This window comes from Solanum lycopersicum, chromosome 6 (genome assembly GCF_036512215.1).
Source record: "Solanum lycopersicum chromosome 6, SLM_r2.1".
Classification (NCBI taxonomy): Eukaryota; Viridiplantae; Streptophyta; class Magnoliopsida; order Solanales; family Solanaceae; genus Solanum; species Solanum lycopersicum.
Genome location: NC_090805.1, coordinates 51,005,882 through 51,022,538, shown reverse-complemented (window position 1 = coordinate 51,022,538; position 16,657 = coordinate 51,005,882). Strand labels below are relative to the sequence as shown.

At 32.4% G+C, this 16,657-nt stretch overlaps 2 protein-coding genes across 4 annotated transcripts; both read left to right on the top strand.

Annotated features, from left to right (window-relative positions):
* Positions 1-816: 816 nt before the first annotated feature.
* On the top strand, positions 817-10,100 carry LOC101257576 (fimbrin-2). The gene is made up of 15 exons (XM_069299504.1): positions 817-2,432; positions 2,502-3,444; positions 3,729-3,899; positions 4,626-4,867; positions 4,963-5,134; positions 5,767-5,805; positions 6,014-6,082; positions 6,179-6,295; positions 6,666-6,877; positions 7,402-7,557; positions 7,815-8,014; positions 8,194-8,351; positions 8,913-9,009; positions 9,168-9,259; positions 9,619-10,100. Exons 2-15 carry the CDS (start codon positions 3,358-3,360, stop codon positions 9,796-9,798), a joined length of 1,992 nt encoding a protein of 663 aa, XP_069155605.1. The 5' UTR covers positions 817-2,432; positions 2,502-3,357; the 3' UTR covers positions 9,799-10,100.
* A 645-nt stretch (positions 10,101-10,745) lies between these two features.
* LOC101258468 (protein AE7-like) lies at positions 10,746-14,687 on the top strand. Of its 3 annotated transcripts, none has more exons than XM_069299503.1 (6): positions 10,746-10,886; positions 11,870-12,035; positions 13,277-13,381; positions 13,474-13,573; positions 13,979-14,024; positions 14,344-14,687. In XM_069299503.1, exons 2-6 carry the CDS (start codon positions 11,914-11,916, stop codon positions 14,442-14,444), a joined length of 474 nt encoding a protein of 157 aa, XP_069155604.1. In that variant the 5' UTR covers positions 10,746-10,886; positions 11,870-11,913; the 3' UTR covers positions 14,445-14,687. The 3 variants fall into 3 exon arrangements, with proteins under 3 accessions (XP_069155604.1, XP_069155603.1, XP_025887560.2); XM_069299502.1 differs by having other exon boundaries at positions 10,748-10,886; positions 11,886-12,035; XM_026031775.2 differs by lacking the exon at positions 10,746-10,886 and adding an exon at positions 10,887-11,763 and having other exon boundaries at positions 11,886-12,034; positions 13,276-13,381.
* The last annotated feature ends 1,970 nt before the right edge of the window (positions 14,688-16,657 follow it).

Genomic DNA, 16,657 nt, shown 5'->3' with positions numbered 1-16,657 from the left:
TGCATTCTTAGTCGTTGGACTATCCTAGCGATTAGGATAATATAAGTATAACATGTATATACTCTAGTAATATCTGTGTATATCAATAGATAAAAATATATCATAAATTTAATCAGTATTATGCGATAAAGATTTTGATAATGACCTAGTGTTTTTTAATTGGAGTTTTGAATTGGTATATAGACCACAATTGAAGGACAAGTAGGGTCAATCCACACATGGGATTTGCCAACCCAAAACTTAAAAAAATTTGTGATTTTCAAATTGATATTGAGTAGTAGTACAAATTATCATCATTATTACTAGTGATTTGGACATGTTATAAAGTAGGATGGTTCCACTCATCATGTGTGGCTTTGATTTGCTTTGTCATTGAAAGATCAGATTTGTCTATCACATTAACCCTTTAATTTTGCTTTTTTTTTGGAGAACTTTTGTAGAAGGACCAAATATAAGGCCCCCTCCTTAATTAATTCTACACATGGATAATTAATGAGACGTTAAGAAAAATTATTGGTAATTAACACATGATTAAATGCGAAATAAATAGAGAAGAAAAATAAGTAACAAAAATTTTCAAGTATGACCTATAGGTAAGCCTAATTCTCAATAGTGATTAGAAAAAAAATTATACTATCTCATATTAATTACCGTTCTTATTTATATATTTCGAATTTATAAGATATATATATTTTTTTAATTCTACGAGGACAATATATATTTTTTCCTTTCCCAAATCTATTTGGGAAAAAAATGAATATCTTAAACTTTTAGAAATTACAATTTTTTTTATGTATATAAGAGAAAAAATAAAAATATGATTAACAATAACAGATAAATTAGAGTGACCTATATGTGTGAATTCCTCAAGTCTCCTTTATTACTCTATTTAAGCTCGTCTCAATCTGATAACGATCAATATATCAGTTAGATATTTGAAAATCACTATGGTTTGAATTTGACCATTCAATTTGATCGTTGCTTGATCTCAATTTTCACTTAGGGTGAAAGTTTCACAAGATCCATTATATTTATCTTTTTTACTAAAAAAAAAAAATCAAAGCAAGTGATTTGTATGTGGACCTCACAATTTGGAAAGTGAGCTAATATCTTTCAAAAATTACGAAAATTTAATCCATAACATAAAGTTAGAAAATGCTCTTCGATCCGCATGTAATAACACAAGAATTTGCTTGGACTTTAATAACACCACAAGACTAGCTTATACTTCACATGCTACTAAAGGTTAGGTTAAAATCGAGAATCAAAATTAATAAATCGAATCAGTATTTTAAGAAAATTAACATCAAAATAATCAAATCAAACAAATTCTACATTATTGATTTGGCCCGGACAGCTAGGATTGGTTAAAACTAAAGAACAACCTACTTATCCAGTTGATTTTAACAAATTAAAAGTTGACATAAAATTTTTTAAAAATTAATGGACGTTCACCTCGTTATTTTTTTTTTTTTAAAAAACAATGGAATGAGTTTCCCTTGTTTCTTTAAATAATGTCTCGATTTCTATATTATTTTTAATAGTGAGTAGTAATTTCATTTATCATAAATCACATATAGTTTCGAAAATCAGTGGCTATAGCCTATAATCAGCATTCAGCAGGGCACTATCCAAAAATCGAGTTGGTTTTCATTCGACTAATAGTAATTGTCGATCCAAAATATTAATCGTATTTATACATGCGTTGGAAATTATTGATACATTACAATGGGTTGTAACCATGAAGAAAATATCAAGTAGGTAAGTAGGTCCATGTCTGGTCTAATAATAGTTCATTACAACCCTTTATTTTCACAGCAAGTTAGGCATATATGATCTAACTATCAAAGTGAAGCAACGTGAAAAGGAAATAATTGTAAGCACAGCCCCCCCTTGTCCATGGAGTAATTTGAATTTCTCAAAGACTCGAAGTTGTGAAATTTTCTTATACGATCTATCTAGGGGTGTCAAATAGACGGGATGGATTGAAATTGAAAATATTAAAATGAATTGAAATAGAAGTCGGGTTGAGTCTTGACCCGCTCAAGTTTATTTTGGGCTCAAAAGGGTTGGATCAAATGGGCTAAAAATGGGTTGGATTTTGACCCGATTAATCTCAATAATTTAACATATTGATATTTAACTTTTATAATAAGAATTTGAATTTAGCTCAAGAATTTTTTTTTTAAAAAGTAACAAATAAATAGATAAACCCTAAAAATGTTAAATATATAATAATTCATACCTAAAAAAAAAACATATCTTAGTAAAAAGTTTTTAAACGGATTGAAATTAGAGATTGAATTAGGCTCAATTGAGGATTCTCTTCAAATGAGTTATGTTTGAATGAGTTGAGATTGAACCTAATTCAAATTACCTTGAGTTCAACCCTTAAAATTCTGGACGGATTACCTATGTTTGGGTTATCCCACGTATGAAGCTCTCGGATTACGTACGAATCAATTAAACAAGCCAAACCAAGGCCTTCCTTCTAGAGAAAGCAATTGTCCTAATGAGTAAATCATGATTTATAAACAAGATTGCAGAATATCCTAATGCACAAGTATATCTCCATATTCTTTTTGTAAATAAATATTTGCGGTTATAAACTTTCAAATACATACTATAATTTTATAACGATTTAGTAGTAACTACTCAATTTTTTACCATAATCCTTTCACATGGTACATAGAATTTTTTCACGAGTATGAGTCTTATTTATTTGAAATTTGAAATTATGGTCCCAAATCACATATCTAAAATATTTGATTTCAAATTGTATGTCCAAACGTTCTTAATAAACAATACATTTCTTATTTCTCCACTTGTCTTTGATATTTATATTGAAGCCGATTAAATTCAAATTTGTTTAAAAAAAATTTCATTAAAAATAAGTGCCTTTTAACAAATCGACGAGCTCATACCCTAGAGGCATTGAATCCGAAATCTATAGGAGATTCAAGTTCAATATTGGGGTAAAACTTTCCCTTATAAATAATATGATTCCGTACGAAAGAGATTGAAATTTAAAAATCTTTAGCTAAAAATAAAGGACTACTTTATCAATAATCGTTGTTGGTTAATAAACAATGTTAATACAAGGATAGCGGTTAAAAAGGGATAAAATCGTCATAATTTGAATTTTCGCTGAGAACAACTTTTGAATACTGACAGCTCTTCTTCTGTCCCCAGTCTACACTGTACTATTAGGCCTCTCTTCCATTCTCAAATCACATGCTTCTCTCACTTTCTTTGGTTAGTGAGAGAAACATCTCCCAATCCTTCAAAGAGAAAATCATCATTTTCTTCTACAGTTCGTTATACAATTGGAGGTTTTGATTAACAGAAGATCAAACAATGGCTGGATATGTAGGTGTTTTTGTATCTGATACATGGCTTCAGAGTCAGTTCACTCAGGTTGAGCTTCGGCGATTGAAATCTCACGTAAGTTTTTCGATTTTCAATCTCTACGATTTGATACATGACTCTGCTTTTTAGCTAAGGTTCGGATAAAGGATTCAAGTTGCGGTAGGTTGAGAGAAGGAGTTACAACGCTAGAATTTTGATGAATTTCTGTAGACTAGGTTCGAATGGAGTTGGAACGAATTTTTTGGGGATTTGTACGGAGATTTTAACTAAATTTGGATAGATATGTAGCTGATTGATTTAATGTGTTAATCGGCTTATCAAAATCAGTTCTGAATTCTAAGTATTTTTGCTGTTTGCAGTTTAATGCGATGAAAAGAGAAAATGGAGATCTGATGCTCGCAGACTTACCATCTAAAATGGCCAGGATAAAGCACGTCGGTGAGAATCTTACAGAACAAGAAAGAGAGTCGTTTCTAAGAGATTCCTACAAAAGCTTGGAAGAAGATGTTGATTTCGAACTATTTCTTCAGGTAACACACGATCTCATTTAAAAGTAAATGTTGTTTGTTCGATAATCTGCATTTTCAAATTTGAAGAAGATATCTAGATCCTTTCTTCATGTTAGAAGCTATAGAAATGGTCTGGATTCGCTATAAAGGTGAATTCAAGTGTGAATTTGATTTGAACTTTTTTGTTATTTGGAATTACCTTGTTAGAACCTTCCATTGTACCTCCAGAGAGAACTTCTTTCACTTCCAAATAAGCAAAATACAGGACAATGGAAAAACAAAAAGGAATTGAAACTCCATACTTTAGACCAGTCTCTTTTTTGGCTAGAGATTTTGTCAGTTAAGTTATTTTATTGAAGCTTCTTATTTTTTACTTTTCTCGGCACATAGAGAGGACTTTAAGCTTTCAATAGTTTCAAATGATTATTTTGTGTGTCCATACTTTGAAAATAAATGAATCAATTCCGATGTTACTCCTTGTAAATTTAGAGTTTTGATATTTGTTTTAACAACTAGGAAGAGGAAGAAGAAAAAAGTAATGAATAACTAGCTTAAAGAGGACCTTTTAATCTCCCACAAGTATGTTCCTTCATTCATTGCAATTGTGACTCCAATGCATCTGTTGAATCCTACGGGCATTTGGTTTCAGCAGTTCTATTCTATCTATAAACTTAGTTAGAACGTTATCGTCAAGAATTTGTCGGTTTGCTTTGTCTAAGATCACAAGACTTGTTGAACTCATGACAGGTTTATTTGAAAATCCAAGCACATGCTGCTGCAAGGATGGGAAATACTGCAAAGAGTTCATCAGCTTTTGTCAAGTCAGCAACTTCTACATTGCTCCACACAATTAGTGAATCTGAAAAGGCATCATATGTTGCACACATTAACAGCTATCTTGCGGATGATGAGTTTTTGAAGAAATATCTTCCTATTGATCCTTTAACTAATGATCTCTTTGAGGTTTCCAAGGATGGAGTTCTTATTTGGTGAGCATCAAATCTCTCACTTTGTCTGTTAATATGCCTCAAGTATGTAAAACTTCTTTGACTAGATTGTTAATAGTATTTTCCTTTTGCTGCAGCAAGCTTATCAATGTGGCTGTACCTGGAACAATTGATGAACGAGCAATAAACATGAAGAGAATGCTGAATCCATGGGAGAGGAATGAAAATCATACCTTGTGCCTCAACTCTGCTAAGGCAATTGGTTGTACTCTAGTGAATATTGGCACTCAGGACTTTATTGAAGGAAGGGTATGTACCCCTTTCACATCAGCAATCTGTTTTCCAATGGATTTGTCCTATAAATTTAGGAAACAATTCCGACACGACTTAGTTGACTGTGTTCCTTGTTGAGTTACCAAAGGGATCTCATCAGTTGTGGGTTTGTAAACATGGTTTCAGCATGTCTTACTCATAAAACCATGTCTCAGTCTAAATAGCTCTATCTTCTTCCCTTGGCTTTGAGAAGCATTTCTGTAATATCAGCTGAATTGCCTTTTTCTTTTCATTTGAATATGAACTTAACCCTGAAACTTATGTTTGAGGGGCGACATCAAATCATATCTTACATGTTCAGTGATATCACTCAACCATGTGTCTTTATCCCTGCTGCCTGGACATTGTCTTGTTCTCTGGTCCAGTGGCTGGATTATATCGATTTTAGTCAAACTTCCTATGCTTCTTTTCTGCAATATCATGGTCTAATTGTTATTCAAAGATGTGTTTCATGCTTTTAGTATTCCTCGAGATATATTCATAAGATTGCTTTAATCAGCGTGAATTTCTTTGCTTGTGAGGTCTTATGGCTGACATGTGTTGTCTAACTTCAGTTTCTGTAGTTTTACATACTGGTCTAATACTTTATCTTTCTTATCGGTTTCCAGAGGCATCTAGTTCTTGGAGTGATATCTCAAATCATTAAGGTAATCTAAATGTATCCATACTGAATCATTTTAATGGATTTTTAAACTTTTAAATAATGAGGCAACTTTAGTATGGAATTTGCGCTACAAGATGAAGGAATCAGCATCAAGATATAAAAAATCACCAGCATACATTTTAGCTTACAGAACTTGAAATCAATACCTAAGCTTTTTTAAAGGACATTAATTTTCTTTCATGCTATTTCAGATTCAACTATTGGCAGATCTCAACTTAAAGAAAACACCTCAGCTATTGGAGTTAGTTGATGATAACAAGGTAAACGCACACACACTCATCAATGATTCATTATTTGACAACTTGTGGCGCAAAACATGTATTATATACTTGATTATTTCAAATCTGTGATGTCAGGACGCAGAGGAGCTGATGAGTCTACCTCCAGAAAAAATCTTGCTCAGATGGATGAATTTTCAATTGAAAAAAGCTAAATACGAGAAAATTGTGACAAACTTCTCATCTGACATAAAGGTAGATACGAATGAGTTGGACTTTGAATCAATTAGGTTGTGACTATGCAAATTTCTAATATCTGCAACATTTTTTCCTTGGTCTTCTAAAGATAATCTTTTCCTCTCAGAGAGAGGGTGACTGGTGTTTTTTTTTTCCCTCCGATTCCCAGAAATTCTAAGAAAGTTATCCATTGAAAAAATAAAAAAGGATCAGATAGTTAATATAATTAAAGACATCTGAGAGTTCTTAAATGGGCTACTAATTTTTGTAGAATGAGTGGTGGAAGACTTTCTTGTCCTTCTAACCTGGAAATAAAGGAGAAGAGCTTTCCTCTTCTTCCCATTCATGTATTTTACTAACCCCTTCTAAGTGTATAATGTTCTTGTAGGATGCAGAAGCTTATGCTCACCTCTTAAATGTTCTTGCCCCGGAGTACATTAATCCCACTACACTCAGTGTGAAAGAACATTTAGAAAGAGCGAAGTTGGTTTTGGATCATGCGGATAGAATGGGTTGCAAAAGATACTTAACAGCAAAAGATATTGTGGAAGGCTCTCCAAATCTTAATCTTGCCTTTGTGGCACATATCTTTCAGCATAGGTAAGAAGCTAGTGTTTCTTTGAGTTCGACGTGTGAACTTACTGACTGTTTCTGTTTTAAGTTTTCTTGTGTATGACACATTTATGAGAAGAAGTCGATGTTTAACTTTTGTGTTCTAAGAATTTCAGCTGTTGTAGGACACGGTTTTGGTAATTTTAATTGCTTTTTGATTAGCAGAATAGACAGAATATCTGCAACTTATGGACCATGTCAATATGTATATTATCTCTTGTTCTTCTAAAACAGTGCGTCTTGGTGCTTACCATGTTTCTTTCTTAGCATACTATTTGCAAGCAGAGTGACTTGAATAAGTAATTTTGTTCTTTTTAGCCACACTTTTGTAATAGAATGACCAATTGTATGATTAGCCAATTCAGATAGTCAAGTTTGAGAGGTTACAACTTCATAGCAGGTGTGGTAGAATTAGTGCCACACATTACATAGGGATTGATATTTAACAGTAAAATTTAGTTATTTGGTTACTTGTTTCAATCTCGAAATGACCATAAGCCTCTTATCCATAGGAATGGGCTGTCAACTCAAACAAAGGAAATATCCTTTCTGGAGATTTCACCAGATGAAGCTCAAATGTCCAGGGAGGAGAGAGCTTTCCGCTTTTGGATCAATAGTCTTGGAAATTCATCTTACATAGACAATGTTTTTGAAGATCTCAGAAATGGGTAAGTGCTACCTAGATTATCTAGTGCTGCAAACTTCCCCATGGTAGTCGGCTTATATGATGTTACTACGAAATTTTCCTGACTAGGTCAGACTAAAGAATTTGAACTCTGTTGTGATCTAATTTTGCTCATGCAATGACATTTACAGATCGATTTGGTGTCATGGAAGGGTGAAGTATTCATACAAAATACCACGTCTATGAGTGGTGTGCACACAGGTGTATTTATTTCAATCTAATGAATGTTTGTCTTTCCAGATGGTTGCTTTTAGAGACACTTGACAAGGTGTCTCCTGGAATTGTTAATTGGAAAATTGCTACTAAGCCTCCAATTAAGATGCCGTTCAGAAAAGTAGAAAACTGCAATCAAGTTGTGAAGATTGGGAAGCAACTGAAGTTTTCTCTCGTAAATATTGCTGGAAATGACATTGTACAGGGAAATAAAAAATTAATATTGGGTAAGTGTTGTCATCCTTTTTTCTTCTTCTTTTGTCTCCTTAAATTTATTCATTTCTCTTTCTCAAAAAAATTAATTTTATCTGTTATATCAACATGCTCTTTTTTGGTTTTGGGGGAGGGCGGAGGGCTTGTTTAACTCAAACTGTTTTGGGCCAACGTTCTTTGTTCCCTATTTCAGCTTACTTGTGGCAGTTAATGCGATGTAACATGCTTCAGCTCTTGAAGAATTTGAGATTTCATTCAAATGGGAAGGAAATCACTGATGCAGATATCTTAGAGTGGTCCAACAGCAAAGTAAGAAATTCAGGAAGCAAGAGTCGCATGGCTAGTTTTAAGGTATAATTTCTAAAGATCAGTCATTTTCAGATTTAGAATAATAAAGAGTTGAGTAGGCCTTCAATTGATTATTTTGATAAAAAGCAGGGCTTTGTTAGCAGACATATGATCATTATTAGCTTTGTGTGTGTGTGTGTGTGTAGGTGGGTGCATATAGCTTCTAATTTCAATGTTTTGAACCTTGCTTTGAAATGTTTTGTTATCGGTAGTTAAAAGGCGTGTAAATAATGTCAGTATGCACAACAAGTTCAAGCTTTACTTAGGCAAACTATATACATGTATACATATGATATGTAAGCCTTAACTATGACTAAACGTGACAATCAACAAAGAATTCCGGTAGAAAATTATCTGATATGGCTTGCAAAGAAAGTTTTATACAGTCTGATTTTCAATTGGGCACCTGTTTTTGGTAAAATTGGATGATTAATGATCAGATATTCTGATATAGTTGTTAGATGATGCATTACTAGTTGAACAATACCCCACAACTTGGCTAGCATACACCTGTTTTGCCTCTCGTTATCATGAGACAGAGAACTGAGTCTGTTTAATTTACAGGATAAGAGTTTGTCAGATGGCATCTTTTTCCTTGAGCTGCTTAGTGCTGTACACCCTCGAGCTGTTAACTGGAGCCTTGTTACAAAAGGAGAAACTGGTAATCTTATTTCAGACTTCAAATAGGCTCTTTCAGTTGTTCTGATTTTATATTAGTTGCTTGTTGGTATCAACACGAGGCATTGTTTCTCCATTCAGTCATGATTGTCAGTACATTAGACTTCTTAGTAATTCAAAATTTTATTTTGGTTGATGCAGAGGAGCAAAAGAAGATGAACGCAACCTACATTATCAGTATTGCAAGGAAACTTGGATGTTCAATATTTTTATTACCCGAAGATCTGATTGAGGTAATCAGTCATTTGCTCAACATGCATGGATGTTTGATGCATTCTATCTTCCAGGACACTAAATAACCTGTCTGTGATGCCTTTTGCTTTCAAGCAATTGAATTTGCTGCCTCTAATACTAAAACAAGTAAAATCACATGCGGCTTAATTTCACAGATGGTCACTCAACTATGCCTAAATATCACGAAAGTTACTAGATAATTCTCTTGCAAGTAATAACAGAAAGTCATTCGAAGGAAACAAATTAGACACCATTTGTGAATTAACCCGTTCGATGCTAGTATTGTGTCCTCTACTGATAACTGTAGTAACACTGCAAATCATAGTATAATGGTGTGTATGTGTATGTGTTTAATTAGGTAAATCAAAAGATGATGCTTACACTCACAGCAAGCATAATGTATTGGCACTTGAAACAACCAATGGAGGACCAAATTTCAATTTCAGATAGTGATAGTAGCTCAGTGGACACAATTTCAACCTCAACGTTGGATGATACCGCGTCTGAGTGTTCAATGGACGACAACAGCAACAGATAAACTGGGGAAATTTTTCATGTGTGCTGGATTTTATTCTCTCCAAATTCTTTGTTTTGATCGAAATTTTGAAAAAAATAGGGTGTATGGCTTTGTAAGTAGTCAGTCAGTGTTCTATTGCAGTCTCCGAAAAAGGAAGTCTATATTGTGAATATAGTTAAGAGAGTTATTTTTTTATTGTGCAAGTGATCTTGTGTAGTATACCTTGGGTTTTATATGTTTATTACTAGTGAATTTGTATGTAAAAGACCTAAATAATCTTATTTTAATATCCAATGGAAATAGTATAGTCGTCAATCCAGGTACATTAGATTTCAAGTTATCCATTATTATTAACGTTTTATTTATTCTTTTTCTTTAATTTTTTGTCACTTAAGTCTTCAAGACATATCGTTGATCTTTATATGGTCTGTATTGCACTATTGATGAAGTTATTTTCTCTTAGATAAATGTGTAATTAACAAAAAAAAATCATAAAATTAATCTCTTTAGGTGCATGTGCAATAATTTTTTAAAAAACATGTATTTGAAGTAAAAGTTTGCAAGTTTAAATTTCATATAGTTGATAGTTTAAATACTTATGATTAAAATTTAATTACTTTTTATCTACAGAGTTCATTCACAATAAGAGTTTAATAACAAATTTAATATAATTCTACAAAATGACAAAAAATATATGCATATGATCATAATTAAAATATTATTACTCGAAATTTAAAATTAAAACATCTCATATCTAAAATTACTTTTTTTAACACACATGATTTTATTTAGGTCTTAATATAAATTATTAATTTAGAAAAATAAAACCAATAGATGCGAATTTATAAGAATTTTGTAAAAACTACTACTACTATTTATTTAAATTGTATACGATAAATAAGAAAATATTTTAAAAAATAAAAATAAACTTTTGTCCATTAAAAATAAAATTTTAATTAGATGGTCGATTTCGAGTTAGGTCGTTTGAAAAATAAAAATTATACAACTAAATCCCCCAAAAGGATAATTTTTAGGCGTTAAAAGGTCCCACGATTTAGGAGTTTTTCTTCCCCGCCAACATCCGATTCTTCAGATTGGAAATCGAACTTGTAAGTATAATCAATTAAAAAATATTTACCTTTTTGTTGTTTTCGTATTGAAGTTGTGATTTTTTTTTTTTTAAATTTTGGATTTGTTAGGCTTATTATGATTCTTTCTGAGGAAAAAATCCGACGACTTGAGAAAATTTTGTGATTTTGATGTGTTTTTTCACATGGTTTGGATGAGTAAATGTCTATTCCAGTCTATGTATATAGTATATGAGTTTGTTCACTGAAAAGTCTTGAGGATTCTGGATAACTGTTATTTTGTTGAATTTTCCACTTTGGCTGTCTGATTCTGAAGTTGAAACTTGAAAATTTGAGTTTTTGAAGCTTGGAAATGTATTTTTCTTGGAAAAAGATTGAATTTTTACGAGGGGATGACCAGTTTTTGGGAACTCGAAAATATATGAAAGTCGGATCAAATTTCATGGCCAAATAGATATTTGAAATAAGTTTTCAAAACTTGATCCAAAATCTGTGGCGGAACACGAGATAAGTTTTTATCGGGTCAGTCATGAAGTGATTTATTTTCCTTTGTATATAGCTTGAAGCCTATATTGTTTCTATTTTTATTTTGGCAGCTGGATGCTTGTAATACCTTGTTTACTTCAGCTTGATGAGGGTAGTAAATGTTTTCTCTTTAAAGGAACAAATTATCTTCTGTTTGATGATGTTTTCCTGCGGAGATTTCTATCTTTTCTTTTGATGCAAGGAGAGGTTTTAGAAAAAAACAGTTGTTTGAGCTAACGAATGCTAAGAAAGACAATTTTTTACCAATATGGGTTGTGGTGGGATGGTTGGGTCTTGAATTGAGCCCTGGTAGCGCTGCCTCCTAAAAAGGGCTTGCAATGTGCGAATACGAATTAGTCAGGCTCCAATGCAGGTACCAGAACCAAGTGGGAAACCAACAAAAAAAAGAAGAAGACAAATTTGAAGTTTATTTATTTTTATTCCAAAGGAAGTTAGTAGGTTTTTTATGATCTTGTTAGACATTGTAAATGACAGGTGAATCTTACCAAGGTCAGACTTGAAAATGGTTTCTGAATTGATAAATGCTAATCCCATTGTGTATGAGAAGAAGGAGCGTCAAGCTAGGATTGCTCCAAGTACGGCTGAACATTCAGCTGAAACTATCGACCAGCTAGAAATTTTTGATATCCTTCTAAATGAATGCATTCTACCTGTTATGTTTGACTTGAAATTAATCTTTCTATGATTAGGGACTATCTATGAGGCTAAAACCCATCCACTTCAGAATCTTTGAGTTTTATTCTCTCAAATACAATCATTCAGATTTCAAATGGAGCAGTACTAGCATACTAAATCTATGAGTAGCGATACATAGAATACCTAGAGAAGGTCTTTGAATTTGCAAGTAGAGTTAATTTCGTCTTACTTGTTTCTGATATTTATTTTTGTACTCTACAGCTCAATGTGAAAGATGAAGTGGAGAAAGAACCTTTTGCTCCTTTTCTTCTTAACTTTTTCTTATATCTATTAAAGGGACATGTCATTCTACGCAAACAATTAATGGAGAAAACCTTTTGCGCCTTGGTGCGCGAAATATGTTTGCCAGCTTTCTCTTTTCTGGTGCAAACTCTGTTAATATGACTTAAAGGTTCATGAATTGTGTGTGCAAGCTTTCTCTTTTCTTGTGCAAACTCTGTTAATATGATTTTAACTGTGAAAAAATCGTCCCTAATCCTCATGCTCCAATGGTCTGATGTAGCATATGGTACTCTGTTCAAACAAAGATCAACCAGGTTTTGAGATTCATCCATCTCCCAATCCTAGGAATTCTCCCTAGATTTCAGATTCTGTTGAACTTCCCCTTCATGTCTTATACGAATTTGTTGGATTGTCAGCTCTCTCTGGCATGAGATTCTATAATGTTCGGAAAGGAAAGCCTCAACTCACACCCTCCACATAAAAGTTTTGGGGGGGAGGGTGAGAGAGGAGAGGGTGATGAGGGCATGCATTATTTCCTCTTTCAACATTTGTTTTACATCTTTTGTGCTTTTGTCCATGGCAATTCGAAGTGCGCATTGGTTTGCAATTCTTAGAAAATAGTAGAATATATAGGATCACATGTCATGAAAATTTCCTGGCTCATGTTGCTTCCGGTTCTGATCTGAGGTGTTACTCTTTAGTCTGAGATAGATTTATCTCTGTATACTTCCTATTCAATTAAAGTATGGGTCAGTGTAACTAATTGCTAACACGTGATTGCAATCTTCACTTTACTGCTTGATGAACTTTTGCATTATATCATACTTCCCCTTTTACTTCACAAATGTCAGTGTCCTTCAACGAGTAACATGAGCAAGTATGAAGTTTAGTTTGTTCGGATTAAATTTATAGATATGAATAGGTAATCATTCCTTAACATTCTTACACTACCTTAGAGATATAAAAGATCCAGAGCATCCCTATTCTCTGGAAGAGCTGAAAGTTATAACAGAAAATGCCATTGAGGTAGATGACAAGCGAAGCCATGTAAGGTGAGAGCTAAATCCATTTCATATGATTCTATTTTGATTCCTCGTAGTTGGCGTTTTCGTGTTGACTAAGAAGAGGAAGTTCTTCGATTTAGGGTCACATTCACGCCTACTGTGGAACATTGCAGCATGGCGACTGTTATTGGATTATGTTTACGTGTGAAACTTATGCGATGTTTGCCTTCACGTTATAAGGTATGCTTTATCACCCTTTTACTTAGACTAAACAGACTTGTGTGCGTTACAATCTTTCCCTGTAAAAAGCATATTACAGTTGATAGACTATTATGTTTTACATGATATGCTGTTATGATTTTATAGAAGTTGTCAATTTCTAAAATCACAGAGTACTGGAGAAGACGTTCATACCTGTAACCAGTCTCTCTATAATATGTCAACATTCGAGTTGCATTTTTATACTACAAGAATCAACGACTTCTATTGGAAATCATTCTTTTGTTGGAATATTATGATTTTTTTTATCATTGACGTTTCTTGTTGATATCTAGCTGTCAATTTAAATTGTTGGAAATGTTAATATATTTGCAAGTTATCAGTTTGCTTGTTCCTTTTAGTAATATATCCTTGTTGTCTTTTCAGGTGGATATTAGAGTAGAACCTGGGACTCATGCTACGGAAGCTGCAGGTATTGTCTCTCTGTATCTATCATACTACATCCAATATTTTAGTCACTATTACCAGTAAGCTCCAATTCTTAGCAGTCAGCTTCGACAAATGGGAATCATCCTTTTTCGAACAAAGTTCCTGAATTATAAATTATATTTGCTCTTCTTAGCATACCACACGGGCATAAAGCTGATTATGCATTTCTTTCCATGTATATGGTGTTCACGCTTTTAGTTAATGCAAGTATATCCCAAAAGAAAAACATACAAGCTTCTTGTTGTTGATCATACGAGAGCTTTCTAGAGCATTACCAATGATCATTTGTTTTGTGAGTGCAGTAAATAAGCAGTTGAATGATAAAGAACGAGTCGCTGCAGCATTGGAAAACCCTAACCTTGTCGACATGGTAGACGAATGCCTTGCTCCATCTCTTGAATGAGGAAGTGAGTTCTTGTTTAGTATGTGCAGATACAACTTGAAACACTTTAATCAAAAAGTCCCACGTTATATTATTTTGTTGTGCTTGTTTTTTGAACAGCGTTTCATTGGTTTTATTTAATTCATTATATTGATAATGTTGTTGTTTAGTGAAACTGTGAAATCACAATGTAGTTGGTTGGCATGAAATATGTTGTATCTTTTTTGTAAAGAGATATATGCAATATTCACTTGGTATTTTCCATATGTACGATCATTCTGTAGTTGGAATCTATATTGCTCAGGCTCTTTAAATACGGGTGCATGCATTCTTGGAGGAGGATCTGACACTAATGCCATAATGCGGCAGTATATTTAAAGAGTCCTACTAGTAACATAGAAAGGCAGTGCAAGATTATGAAAAAAATACAAAAAATAAAGTAAGGTAACCAATTTATCTTCTATTCATCCTTATTAATAATGACACTGTAGTTTGGAATGGCTAAAAAACATGTTTCCAAAAATTCTAAGAAAAAATTCAAATTTCTCGTACATGGTATGGAGTGGTTATTCCTAATATGTCAAATACCGTCATTATTTCTTCTTCTGGAAAAAAAGTTCACGACCTGTGGGTCTTCTACCTCCATGTGGCATTGCCCCGTTAGGCTTTCGCTCATTGCAGAAAAATTCCTTAGCCTCCTGTAAAAGTCTGGGCCGTGTCTCAATCCCAATGTGGCCATGGCCTAAAAGGCCTGTTCTATAATTAGTAGATATGACATATTGTATAAATATATCTACATAATACTCACCTTGGAACTTTGAGAAAAAATTACCTAAAAATATCTAATAAAAATAATTTACCATATAATTATAAAGTGTTTAGATTCTCTATTAAAAGAGACCATAAACTCCAAATACAGCTACGAACTTTAAAAACAACCAAAACTTTATTTTCACTTTTATCTTATAGGACCAATTTAGATTTTGAACCCGTGACAAGTTAATTAACAAGATTCATATTTAGTTTTTAATATAATTTTGATTTTGATAGATTTTTATATATAAATTGATGTTTTACAAAAAAATAATTAAGTTGAGGTAAATTTTGTATAGTTTTTTTTGGAATATTTTTATTTTTCTGTTTGAGCACTTACGACTTGAACCATTTTGGTTTGAATATTTAAGACTTGGTCCTTTTTTTTAAAGCGCTTACAACTTGGATCTTTTTTTTTTTTCTCTTTTTGAGCACTGGCGATTTGAATCATTGTTTTGTTTTTCTATTTGAACACTTACGACTTGGACCATTTTATTTATTTTTCTGTTTGAGCACTTACGAGTTACATCATTTTTTTTTGTTTGAGCTACTTATTATTTGGATCATTTTTGGTTGTTTGTTTATATCTATATCGATGCATGTGACTAGTTAAATTTGGTGAGGAAGATCTGAATGAATTTTGAGTTCAATTCTTCTTTTTATTTTTATAAATTTTGTAACAATTAATATATACAATTTGAGATTACAAAAGTATATTCATAAAAGCAAAATTGGAAAATGAAGGAATATTGGGTGGCATTAAAGGCTCACCAGTTGAATGGTGATAGTTTATTAACCCTTTCACTGTGTTATAATCATTCTTCGTTAACTCGTTCAGTTTGTTCAAACTCAATTATATTTCTTTTATTTTTTTAAAGACAATTACATAAGAGATTTTTATGTATAATTTTTTTTTTAATGTAATTGACAAGTAACGATACATGAAATAAAATTTAATTGATCAATCGGTAGTAGAGTTCACCAAAACATTTACCTACGCAATAGTAAAATCTTACATTTGATTGGGATTGTATAAATAAGCGAATAAATAAAGATAAATTTTCTATTTGATTAAATTAAATATCATATTTACCTTCCTCCTGAATACTAATATTTCCTACTCTATGTACACATCCTTTTTTTTTTTTTGTATCTTCTAATGATTTTACTTTCTAATTTCAATTCGATTTCTCTAAATTAACTATTTCATTTTGTCATATTTGATTATAGATTAGAAAAAAAAGTTCTTTTTTCCTGTATCTATCTTCTTATAAATGAAATCCTCCAATAACAAGCGATATAATATTTAAATTTCGATAAATACTATAATTGGTTCGTCTCTTTACCCTTTTCCCTTTTAAAATTATACTTTTATTTACAGTTGAATTAAACATTATTACATAAACCTGTGACATATAAAA

What these genes read in the sequence shown, in the direction of transcription:
- LOC101258468 (XM_069299503.1), top strand. Translation starts at nt 11,914, where the DNA reads ATGGTTTCTGAATTGATAAATGCTAATCCCATTGTGTATGAGAAGAAG. An exon ending in GACCAGCTAGAAATTTTTGA is followed by an intron (nt 12,036 to 13,276) that starts TATCCTTCTAAA and finishes AACATTCTTACA; the next exon opens with CTACCTTAGAGATATAAAAG. An exon ending in GACAAGCGAAGCCATGTAAG is followed by an intron (nt 13,382 to 13,473) that starts GTGAGAGCTAAA and finishes TCTTCGATTTAG; the next exon opens with GGTCACATTCACGCCTACTG.
- LOC101257576 (XM_069299504.1), top strand. Translation starts at nt 3,358, where the DNA reads ATGGCTGGATATGTAGGTGTTTTTGTATCTGATACATGGCTTCAGAGT. An exon ending in AAATAAAAAATTAATATTGG is followed by an intron (nt 8,015 to 8,193) that starts GTAAGTGTTGTC and finishes TCCCTATTTCAG; the next exon opens with CTTACTTGTGGCAGTTAATG. An exon ending in TACCCGAAGATCTGATTGAG is followed by an intron (nt 9,260 to 9,618) that starts GTAATCAGTCAT and finishes GTGTTTAATTAG; the next exon opens with GTAAATCAAAAGATGATGCT.